The sequence below is a fragment of the Lissotriton helveticus genome, chromosome 5_1, assembly GCF_964261635.1.
Source record: "Lissotriton helveticus chromosome 5_1, aLisHel1.1, whole genome shotgun sequence".
Classification (NCBI taxonomy): domain Eukaryota; kingdom Metazoa; phylum Chordata; class Amphibia; order Caudata; family Salamandridae; genus Lissotriton; species Lissotriton helveticus.
This window is the reverse complement of record NC_136065.1, coordinates 1,190,487,108-1,190,499,509: the sequence shown is the minus strand read 5'-3', so window position 1 is coordinate 1,190,499,509 and position 12,402 is coordinate 1,190,487,108. Positions and strand designations below refer to the sequence as shown.

Sequence of the window (12,402 nt, the reverse complement as noted above, 5' to 3'; positions counted from 1 at the left end):
AATGGTAGAGATCGAGCTAAGTGACACCAGCTCATTTTTAGTGATACTCTCATCTAGAATGACTCCTTTAAAGTTTGTTGGTTCATTGCAGAGTTGTTTAAGGTCATTTATTTCAAAAAGATTGGAGAGGTTCTTGACTTTGGTGTCTTCTGGGTTGTTCCAGTGGATACTGAAGTCGCCCAGGAACACGTCCTTCGTATACGTCAGGGAGAATTGTGTGACTAGGTCTGTTAGCTCTTCTGCTACGAGGGCATGTTCACCAGAAGGGTGGTAGATGGTGTGAAGTTTGTTGGGAGCGGAGCCTTTGACTGTAAGTTCAACACCAAGGTATTCAAAGGTCAAGTATTCTGCGATTTGTAACATGGAAAGCTGTATTTCTTCTTTGTGAATGATAGCTAGTCCAACACCCATTCTTATTGGTCTGTCATGTCTGATGATGTTGTATGCGGGAAGTTAAGCAGGTCTAGAATGGGGGTAGAGTGGTCATTAGCCAGGATTTAGTCAGGAAGGCAAAATCTATTTCCTCACAAAGTATAACCTCAGCGATATCTGTAGCGTGTTTCCCAGCTGATGTACAGTTGAGGAGCATGTATGATAGAGGACAGGGATTATCATTGCTGGAATACAATGCATGAATAGTATTGTACTCAGCTTGTGGTCTGGGCAAGCGGAAAGTTCTAGGGATTCTATTTGTGCCGGCTATTACTGGGATTGTGGAGGGAGGCTTATGAATCGTATTCTGGCTCACTGAGAGGTCAGAATCGTTAATATCATCAGCTTCCAGTGCTGAAATGGTGCGGAGAGCTCGGAGAGGTCTGTGAGCCTGACCAACCAAGGGAGCGGAGGACCATGGGGTGCGTTGCAAGGCAGTGGGAAGGACTGTGTGGGAAGACGGTTTGTAACTACCCAGAGTGTGCGAGCAGGGAGGCTTGACCCGCCTAAAAAGGTCTTACAATAGATGCAAGATGTCGACAGCTAGAGAGTTTAGTTTCTGCTCCATTTGCATCAGGAGCTGGGTAAGTGAGTCATTTATGCTTCCAAACTTGAGATTAGGAGGAGACGTTGCACGTTTAGGGTCTGAGGAAGGAGTGCGCGCTGGGCTGTGGGGGTGGCCATTGTCATTGGACTAGAAGTGGAGATGGTTTGAGCATGCAGAGTAGGGTCAGCAATGGAATTGGAGATTGAACGAGCAGAGTCGGGTCATGATGCTTCCAGCCTTGAGATTATGAGGGAGCATTGCGGTTCTTGAGTCTGAGGAAGGAAAGTGCACAATGCTTTGGGGGAGGTTGGTGCCATTAGGACTAGAAGTTGAACTGGGTTGGCCGTGTGGAATAGAGTCAGCATTGGAATAGGAGATTGTTTGAACGAGTAGAGTTAGGTCTGCCGTGGTCAAGAGGGGAGCGCCTATAGTGGGTTCAATAGCGGACTGACTGTAATTTATTTCCGGTCTACTTAGTTCGGGGTCACCCTCGAAGAGTTTTGTAACCGTGTGTTTGCTGGTCAGGGTGGAAGCTGTTCAGGTCATTCTAGTGGATGTTTATCAGAGGATTTTGAAAATGGGGCAGTGTGATTGCAACTTGGTGACATCCTTCATCGCTCATTTCAGAGTGAATTGGTGGGGAGGGGAGATTGGACTGCTTCTGGGTTTTTGGTCAGGGGGAAGGGGTAGAGGAGTTTGGGTCACAAGGCTCTGTTGAGTTAATGAGGTGAATAGTGACAGGAAGTGACGATCTCAGATGGTGAGGTGAGGGGCAGTAGCTTGTATGAGAATGTTCCCTGTCCTGAAGATCGAATTCGTGATTTCCCTTCTAAAGGTAGGGGAGGCAGATTTGGAAAGTTTAGATCCATAGGATCTTTTTACTGACTTAATGACTTGAATGTGGAGAAGGAAGATGTTTTTCCACTTTGTAGGCGGTTTTGTGTAAAAGACGAAGTCGGTTTTCTTATTGCCGTTGTACATGCTGTGGGAGATGTCAACCATAAGTGTTTTCGAGTGCTGTTTCAGAATTCTGTGTTTGAAATTCTTTTAAGCATTATTAGAGAGATTTTTAGCATAATTTATGCTCTATGAGTTGGGGTGGGTCCATAATGCACGAGTGCTGTCTTAAGGGGTTTTTGTTGGACCATTGTTAAAGACTGTGAAGTCTGGTTACGAATGGATTGCACCATACAGGGAAGAGGAGATAACCGCAACTTGAAGTCTTAGACTCCTAGACATGGCGTTGTAGTCTTTGTCTATTTTTTTAATTTATGTTGAGGGCCAAACCATTCCAAGATGGCTGCTGTATTAGATGAGCAGGAGGAGCTTAAGCTACAGTAGTCTTTCGTTAGTTTCTATTGTTAGGTGGGAGGGGCACGCAGGCTTTATAAGTCCTTTGTTAATTTTGATAGCTGGAGGAGGGGAGGCAAAGTTCAAAATGGTGGCCACTGGTGAGTGAAGTGTGTTTGGTGGGAGTGATACATTCACTGCAGTAGGTGATGGATTGAGTACTCACAGGTTTTTTTATAACACTTATTAACTCTTAAGTCCAAAAAAACTGGAATACAATTAGGAGAAATTGTAATAACTCATACTTATAAATTTTAACTAGAATCTTGAGTAATTCATTGTCAGAACGTTTTCTATGGAATATTTTAAAATGCATGTTTCCTCTCTATAATGCAACAAGTTGAATAAAGACTCTAATACCCTATTGCAGAAAGTCTTGATAAAATGAAAATCTGGTGCAAAACAGACTGCACCCGATTTACAAATTCAAATTCTAAAAATGACTTTATTCCACTGCTTTTTCCGTACAGGAATTCCTCCAGGTTGATTCCACAGGAATTCTGTGCGAGTAAAAGAGGTTGGTGATGGGGGGAAAAGATGTGCAAATCGCAGGACACAAAACTGCTTTAGCTTGTTATTTCCAATTCTGTGCTCAGAATGGGAAAGCAGTTTCACCTTGGGGTTGGGTTCTTAAGCATTTTGTATTGGTGACGTCAGTGTGTTCTCTAAAAAAGAATTGCTCCCTCTCTATTTAATGTTCATTTCTTGTGCATTCTTTCCAAATGCAGTGTCGGTGCTCGCTGTAGAGGAGTATGAAGAACTGCAGATGAACTTGGAACTGGAGAAAGATCTGCGGAAGACTGCAGAATCAGTGGCGCATCAGGTATGTTCATTTGCTGCGGCTGGTAGAAGACCGCTTTACTCCTGCCTCCCGAGCTCTTTGTGTGTGGAACAGGCTGTGATCTCTCGTCTCTCGATTCCTGAAATGTGTTTTGAGTGTCGAGCACAGTTGTTTTATTTTGCGACTGAACAAGTAGGTGCGCTTCAGTGTTTAATGTGTGTTTAGGATGGGGCAAGGTTAAGAGAATCTATTTGGTTTCTGAAATAGCCATTGTAAGAGCGTAGGTTAATCTGGAAGAACTCGTTCCCTGTATGTACTTATTTTGTAAAATAGCTCTTTTTAAGGTTTTTCAGATATTGCAGTACAAAGCACTTGGGACTCCGGCCCTAGTTGAGTTCAACAAAATCAGGAGAATAACACTATAACTTCTTTAGAATTATACCTATAAACACAGTGTCTTTTGTCTTACTTTGCTGCTATGGTTACCAGTCAGTCCTATCCTCATTTCTGCGCCACTGTACTTTGGTGCAATATTACATTTTTCCACATCTTTTCTTTTTCCATCACTTTTCCACATCCTTAAGCCACTCTCCAAAATTTGCTGGCCGTCCACCCATGTCGATATTCCTTTTGGTTATCACCAGGGCCAGATCTATGAATCTGCACATTTGTCTCAAACCTTTAGTTCTGTGCAGACATCCCAACAACACGTCTCAAGGTCACGAATGCGCCTCCTATCGGTCACCTGCAGCAGTGTGATTATTTATTTTCAAAAACGGTGAATCTGTGTGCGTTCTCATATCGTGTGAATTAAGTCTGCCTGCGGAGAACCACACTTATCAGAGGCACCTTGGTACATATGCGCTATTCAAGGGCAGCTATATGTGGTGCCTGTAATTAAGCCGGGTGACCTTAAAGAGGGGATTCCTCAACACGCTTTTAGTCTATTCCAGTACTTGCTCCCATTCTCCATCAGTGAGTTCTTCGCCACGTTTACCCTCCCATCTCGTCCTCAGCGCAGACATAGCCGGTAGAATATAGGGGCAATTTCACAGGGCAACACAGTCACTGCATGTCTAGAGGGTCCTCCTGAGAAGAGTCTAGTAGGTAAATCAGACCTAGTCAGTTTGGTGTCGTCTTAGCTGATGTCCAACAAGCTGCTCATATCAGAGCGTTGTAGGTCAAAAACCTGTCAATGTGTGTACCTAGGAGTGTCTGTGGGTGTTGTGGCTCAAATCTTGGAACTTTGCATTTCAGCTTTGTCGGGTTCGCCATGCGGCAGTGCTGCAGTGCAGCTTTGCGATAGACTTGTCTTATGACTTGATATAGCAGCTTTGTGGCGGCAGCCCATGTCATGTGACTTTGCATTGCAGCTATGCTTGGTCAGTGTCTTATGACTTAGGATTGTAGTTGTTTGGCCGTGGCCCACAAAGTGTGAATTAGAGCTGCAGTTATGTGGCATAGGCCTAAGCTATATGAGTTGGCATTACTCCCATTTGGCCTTGGTTGTCTCATTGAAACTTGGCAGTTCATGCATGGTTGCTCATTGTGATTTGATATTGCCACTGTGTGCCCTTGGTACCCACTGTAGCTTCGAATTGCAGCCAGCTGCCCGGGGCCCAAATGTTGTGACCTCGCATTAGTCCTGCAATCTTATACCTGCAGCAGTGTGGCTTTCGCTCTTTCATGCCTGTGCCTTTTTTCTTACAGTGTAGCAGTTTAGCTATGACTCCATTCCCTGTAATTTATTCTTGTATCTATATTGCTTTTCCCGTGTCTTGTGACTTAGAAATCCAGCTGTAAAGTCTTTGCCATGGCTCGTGACAAGCACCTGGCGTTAACTGACGTAGGACAGCAGCTTCATGGCTCGTGCCTTAGAATTTAATCCTTATGCATAGGCCAGTGCCCTCACATTTAGCATTACAGACCGGGCTGCCTCCTGAGAGAGGGCTGAGACCCCACTCAGGCAGATCGGGGTTGGGGGGGACCCTGGAACGCCTGACTATTGGGTGCTAATTGTGCTCCACTTTCTAGGCGTTAATCAAAAACCTATTTGCCTCTGCATCTGCGTTGGTAATAGGACTTGAGTACAAGGGCAACCGCCTCCCAGGCACGTAAATGAGGCTACAGGAAATGTGCGCCCATGTGGTGAGTATTAAGGAAGGAACAACTCTAGGTTCTGTGGGCCATCTGTTCCTCAAGGCACAAAAAACCAAGCACGTTTGCAGTCTGGGCCCTTAAGGCACTTGAGTAATCCAGCCCAGGAATTTGGACCATCTTTTGTGATTCAACTTTGGAACTATGTGACTATGGTCTTTTTATTGAAACCTAGCATTGCAGACATATGAACATTAAAAGTGTGTGACCTTAACCTACATATTATGACTAAATGCGTGTCTTAGGCTATTTCATTTTGGGGAGATCATTGCCTTTCTGGTCTTGGTTTATTAAGCTGCCCACTCACTGGCCAACTAATGTTCCTGTTGCTAGTGCTACACTCTTTGTTTCTCGTGTAGTAGGGTGATTAGAAAAATGCCTGTGTTTTAAATATATACATTGGGTTGTGCATCTGACTGTTTCAAAAATTCATGTCTTTAAAAAAAAGTAGAGAAAAAAAGATTCACGGTGATATACAAATACAGCGGCATATCTGCGGGAATCGTTTAAAACCATTTAACTAAACAAAATGCATTATCACAGGAGGTGGTGTGGTTATTCAAGTACATAAAAAAGCATACACAGACACGCAGAATATTTATTATGTATTGTAAAATGATATAAAGATATTGGTGTAGAGACTATAGGAAGTAAAAAAAAAAGTGTTGTATGTATCATGTGAGTAGGTGGGAGGAGGGTTAGAAGGTGTGAGAACGTAGCTGTAGGGATAAAACTACTGCATGGTGGTAATATTATCATTGTTCAAGAAGGTTTTGATTTTTCAAGAAAAACGGTCTGTTTTTCCACTGGGAGCTACAATCCCAGTGGATGATTCATGGAGAATGATGTTGTCTGCTCCTCAGATGAAGCGTTGCCAGGCTCACCATGTGTGGACACTACATCAGTCTGCTCTCTTCCAGTCTCACAAAATTGTCTTTCTAATCACTTGTAAGAGTACATTAACTAGTAATACATCTGATAATGTTAACTGTGGCGTGGGATCCATAGCGACAACCTAGCATTGCTGAGAAAAATGCCAGTTTTACTTGCCAGTGAGATATACTGTTAAGATGTGTTTGTCCATTAAGAGTAGACACACTTAAAGCCATACATCTTATGATATAGGTATTCTTATATATAATTCGTGAAAGATTTCTTTCACCCGATTGTAGTAAGGTTTATTTGACTCAGAAGTCTGGCTTGCAGAATGCTGTACGTGTTTCCTAGTATTCATATTCTAATACATGGTCGTCTTTTTACCAAAATGTCTGGGGTAGCGGAAGTGACTTCACATGCTCCTTGACCTTCACTTACACATACATATGATTAAACACTCACACACTCGCACACACGCACACCCACTTACATAAACACACTCTTAACTGCAAGCACGCACACAATATGCATACATTTAAAAGCGTTTTTTTGTTACTTCAGTTGCCAGCGAAAGTCATACTCCAGCTATTTGTACTCCATTTTTCTATAAATTGATAAACTGATAGCAAATAATGCAATATTATTCACAATTGGCATAATAAAAAATGGACCGAAAACTGAAGCAGGTCGTCCATTAGGGCCACCTGCTTCTGTTCCTGCCACTGCTAACGCTAGGGGTCTCAAAGGCAATGCCAGGGGTCACAATAGCGACTCCTGGTGACTCCTAAATGACGTCCATGCTGTGATGGTAAGGTAGATATTTTGACTTTCCTCGAGTTTTTCCATGTATTGCATCATTGGTTATCTGATAACAATTGTAGTCCCTTTTCCAGTTGGGGATCCTACCATCTCTTCCAACGTTCTGTCGAGATGGGACTGGTTAAGTGAAAAGTTCATAGGTTGAGCCAGGAATGTTAGTTAAAACATTTTTTTTCAGCCTTTGAGTCCAGTAACCTGTCATAGTGCGTTTCTCCAGTGTTGTTGGTATTATACATATTACTAACAACTGTTTTCTATACTCCGAACTTGAATATTTGTGGTGCCATCTGTTGCCAGTGAAATTCAAGGGAGATGCTGGAAAGGTTAGGTATCAGGAGGCTTATATTTGTTGCTGGAAAATTAGTGGCATTCGCTTTATGTTTGACGCACACAGGAGCATGCATCCACAGGTGCTCTGTCGGATTTTGAGGAGGTATTTGAGTGGCAGTCAGGAAATGTGGTGTTGGTTAACATCAAATCGAAAGCAGTTGACTGCTTGCTTGAACTGTAGGCAATCTAGGAGGACAGTGGGAGATAAGTAATGTTAGAAATTGCACTGGCCTAAAAGGTCTACATATAAAACAGTATAAAGGATGTAGAATGTCCTTATTGTGTACTCATTTTCCAAACTGCGGCCTGTTTGGTGACAGTAGTTCCTAGGTTTTGAAATCCCTGAGGATGGACCTTTCCATTGGGAAGGGTTGGGTTGAAATCCAAACACAGCCTTGACAAAAAGGTTTAAACGGCGAGTGTAACTATGGCCTAATTTGAGAGGGCTCATGGTGCTTGGGTCTACCCTAGCAGAGATGAAATGCCGCTGGCCGCAAAGGGGAGCTGAGCGAGACAGCGTCTTAGTACCACATGCCGCGCGAGAGGAACTGCAGCGCGCCAGCCCCAGAGCCGCCCTCGTCATTAGCGACCAATGGGATGGCGTCCCCTGGCGTTGTGGGCGGTCCCAAGGGGTTTATAGGTAGCACGGCAACACTGCTCGGTCTTTCCTGCCGCGCTTGTTCCCTGGGCTGCTCTGCGCTGTTCGGCTCTGCGCTGTTTCTCCCGGCCCTGCGCGACGTGCGTCGGCTTACCACTCACGGGTATGTTGCTTCCAATCAGCCTCCCCCCGGCCTGGTCCCTGGGTATGACCAGGTTGATGGGGCCCTGTGGTATCGACCACGGGGGGGGGGGGGGGGGCTGGTGGTTGCTGTTCGACGGTCAATCCTGGGGCGGGATCTCTGCTATGTGCGGGTAATCATAAGATTGGGGGTCGGGCCCCTCCGTGCATAGCAGCCGGCTCGGCGTATGTTCATGTGCCCGGTTAGCGTCCGAGCGTCAGAGGCACTCATGCAGAGCAGTACCGACTGCGGTGTGCTGCTCCCCTGCTGCCCCACAGCGAGGACCGCGTGTCGGGTCTGTGGGGCGTCCTCTGGGATCTGGGGGATGAGAGTAAGAGTCCTCCGAGAGATGTGTTCGGGGATTGCAGGTATACGGATAAAACGGGAGTTATGGATCGGGGCGGGAGCGTCGAGCGGCGTGGGGTGCAATTTTTGGTCACATAGACGAGGAACCTTGCGGATGGGTTTGCTCCCCCGCTGTCCGTAGCCCAGCGCCTTTGTTTGAAGGTTTCACCACCCACTACGCGCTGCCCGACGACGACAGGGCCTCAGGCGACCACACGCTGCCCGACGACGACAGGGCCTCACCACCTGGGGGGTGCCCTGCGGGTATGCGTCTTCCGAGAGCCTGGATGGTTCAGTCGGTTGGGCAACGGAATGCCTGCGTGCATGCTTCTTCCGGGAGCCTGGATGGCTCAGTCGGTCGGGCAGCGGAATGTAGACCTGAGGGCCTAGGGCTAGGGCTCGGGTCCCAGTACAGGCGGTTTAGTGATGGGGTTTGCTTGCGGTTCGGGAACTGCTCGTAACTAAATTGCCTTCTCGCCAAGCACTGCGATGAAAGGCAGGATCGCAGCAATAGTCTTGGTTCTCACGCACGATCCTCAAACGTGTCCCAGTGTAGAGCACTAATAGTGCCCTTCCTATCACGCACTACATCGTAGACTCACTCATTGCCGCTCCACCAGTGCTTCTCGGCGGCCGTTTGGTGTTGAGGCGCTATATCAATGTGATAACGATTACGCTTCTCTGCCCTGCACCCACGCGGTAATCCTGGGTCCCAGTGCAGAGCACAAATAGTGCCCTTCCTAACACGCACTACATCAGAGACTCACCCACTGCTGCCCCAACAGTGCTCCTCGGCGGCCGTTTAGTGTTGAGGCGCTATATCAATGCGATAACTATTACGCTTCCTTGCCCTGCACCCACGCGGTAATCCTGTGTCCCAGTGCAGAGCACAAATAGTGCCCTTCCTATCACGCACTACATCGGAGACCCACTCATTGTCGCTCCACCAGTGCTCCTCGGCGGCCGTTTGGTGTTTAGGCGCCATATCAATGCGATAACGATTACGCTTCCCTGCCCTGCACCCACGCGGTAATCCTGTGTCCCAGTGCAGAGCACAAATAGTGCCCTTCCTAACACGCACTACATCGTAGACTCACCCATTGCCGCTCCACCAGTGCTCATCGGCGGCCGTTGGTGTTGAGGCGCTATATCAATGTGATAACGATCACGCTTCTCTGCCCTGCACCCACGCGGTAATACTGTGTCCCAGTGCAGAGCACAAACAATGCAAGGGGAGAGTGCAGCCAGTGCAGTCGACCTCGAAGCTGGGGAACCGGGGTCGAGTTCCGGCATGGGTGCTCAGATACTGTGATCCAGAGCTAATCACTAAATGTCTTACAGTGCCGGACAAAAAATTAATGTGTTCAGCTTTCACGAAACTGGTGCCCATTCAGGCGCTCGGATACCTTCTGCTCGCTAGTAAAGTGTGCACGCACAAAGGCTCTTGCCTGCCCTTTCTGCATTTCCTAAGACAGGTTCCTGGAGTCCTTGGTAATTGACACGTTCCAGAGTTCGAGCAAACTATGATTTAAGATTATAAATCTGAAAGTCACGACACATTTAAATGTGATGCGTCCTCGTCTTTCGCTTGCTATCTTTTGCCAAGTCACAGCCCCTGTATTCCTTTTAGTAAATTTGTTCCGACTGCTTTCATTTATACACACATATAACATAAGGTGTCGGACAGCATCGAGCCCAGCTGCAATGAGAGAAAAATGTTGAAAAGAAAAGTCCATGTGGATATGATAATGATGGTCAAGTGGCTGGTGTGGTTATTCAGACGGTGCAGTATACAGTAGCGGAAAACACTTGAGAATAAGACAGCAAAATTGCATGAACAGGGAGACTGCAATCTGAGGTTGAGCGGACAGGGTTGCAAATATCGTACTGTAGCAATTTTGTAGCGCCTCATAACTCTGGGCGACGAGGCCCACTATCCGACGGGTGGCATGCAGCACAATGGGGCACTTACAGGACTGGATGAGTTTGGTATGCACTGTAATCGACTGTGAGTAGCGTTTTGGTTCCACCCACAAGTAACTGTTGTGAGTGGTTACAAATGGAAAAACAATGGCTTTAGATCAGACGCGTCACAAAGAGTGTTAAAAATGTGGGATGAAGACTATCACACACTGAAGAAAATTTGATTAAAGGAATGTTTTATTACCAATTGCGTAACAAGTTTACTGCCCAGGGCCCGAGTAATAAAAGTGTGGGATGAAGATTATCACACACTGAAGGACCTTCTATTAAAAGAATGTTTATTGCCAATGGCGTAATAGGCTTATAATGCCCAGGGCTCGAGTAGGGGTATCACGTGGGTTGGCCTCCCCCCCCCCCCCCCCCCCCCCCCCCGCCCACCCATTTTGCCAGGAGCCCGATTACTGGAGCCACACATTCAGCCTTTGGCCTCCATAGGGCGAGATCGGAGCTCATTCAGAACGCTGCTCTGATTCAATCACATCTAAGGGGTGAGCGAGGGTAGGCAATGAGACTGATGGTGTAAGCCATCTTTCGGGACGACACTTCCTGTCGTGACATCCGCGTCCCCGCACTGCAGTTGGGAACCGGGCCATGAAGCTGGACACGAGCGTTGCCTGGCTGGGTGGCACTGCAGTTGGGAGCCGGGCCATGAGGCTGGACCCGGGCGTCGCCTGGCCGGGTGGCCGATGCTCCAGCGGATGCGGGTGCCAGGGGTGAGGGGGCCCCTGCTTTCGCGCCCCACCAATGACCCGGGGGAAGTGGTGTTAGGGTCACCTTATCAGCGGATTACATTTTGCAATGATCCAGAGAGCACGATTCGTGCATCAAGTTCGCGTCAGCACCCCAAGGGCGGCAATTGTTTGAGTATGTGCATGTTACAGAAGAGTACCAAACATAGGTGGAAGGATCACACTGCAACAAATGGCACTCTCAAACTACAAGAACACGCTGGGAATGCACTTCCATAGTCGGGGGGTGGGATTCTTCTATACCAATAGATCCCCCTTCAGATAATAGAGGGCATGCATTGGCTTGGAAGTGTCCTTGAAGATCTCCCTTCAGATAATAGAGAAGGCATGCATTAGCACTGGAAGTGTCCTTGAAGTAACAGTATTGAAGCAGCATACTGGGGTTCAACCAAGAAGTCTACATTTCCAGATCCTGGTACGCGGGCACTGGGTCACATCTGCAGGGGCATAGTTATCATAGTTAAGGAGAATAGCGGGGTGTCTAAGTTTAGCCTAATGAAGAGTTAGTATCCCCAAAGTGGGCTAAGATGCGCAGCAATTGCGGACAAGTCAGAGTGTTACGGATGCACGTACCCCTATGTCCCCATATGACCATAAAATAGCTTCTATTGACAAGAAAATGTAAAGAAAATACATGGAGGCATGGGACAGTGTTGGCCCATGTCCTACTCCAGAATAGCACGATTGGCAGTAGTGGGTGGGGACAGGGCTTCTAATGAATGTTTTCTTCTGTCTCTAAATGCAGGACCGGCGCTGGAGAACCGCTCTACCCACAGGGGAAGACCACATGCTAGCAACAGGATAAGGGTCGTAAAACACGTGGGGCAGTTTGCCAGGATCAGGGACCCATCCCCTCCTCAGTTGCCATCCAGGTCCAGATGTGGGGCGCACAGCTTACACACATGATAGTGATACGCGGGCAGTCACCGGGTGGGAAATATTAGGTAGCCCCTGGGCAGTAGTGTGACGTTCCAACCTGAAGAATCTGAGTAGGTCAGGCGGTAACGCAAGCACGAGAAACAGGGCGGGCGCCGTGCTGGGAGCCTAACTGCGGTGTCTGGTAGGGGCTTAGGGGGCAACCAGGCCTGCCTGCCCGTTTGGAGAGGAAACAATCATGCTGGCCAGCTCCTGGCATCTGCCCATGTGCTTGTATGGCTGGCTCACACATACACAATCCAACAACTGGATCAAGCAGGTTACTGTTCTTGCAGGGTTGATCCGAAATTCCAAGGTGGGTACCGACCTGAGTTCATG

At 47.3% G+C, this 12,402-nt stretch overlaps 1 protein-coding gene across 1 annotated transcript in view; it reads left to right on the top strand.

Moving 5' to 3' along the window:
* SHTN1 (shootin 1) overlaps window positions 1-12,402 on the top strand; it is a 711,155-nt gene that overhangs the window by 385,149 nt on the left and 313,604 nt on the right. The window contains exon 8 of the mRNA XM_078643901.1: window positions 3,058-3,152. Coding sequence (XP_078500027.1) covers window positions 3,058-3,152 — 95 coding nt within the window. The remainder of the gene's footprint in view (window positions 1-3,057; window positions 3,153-12,402) is intronic.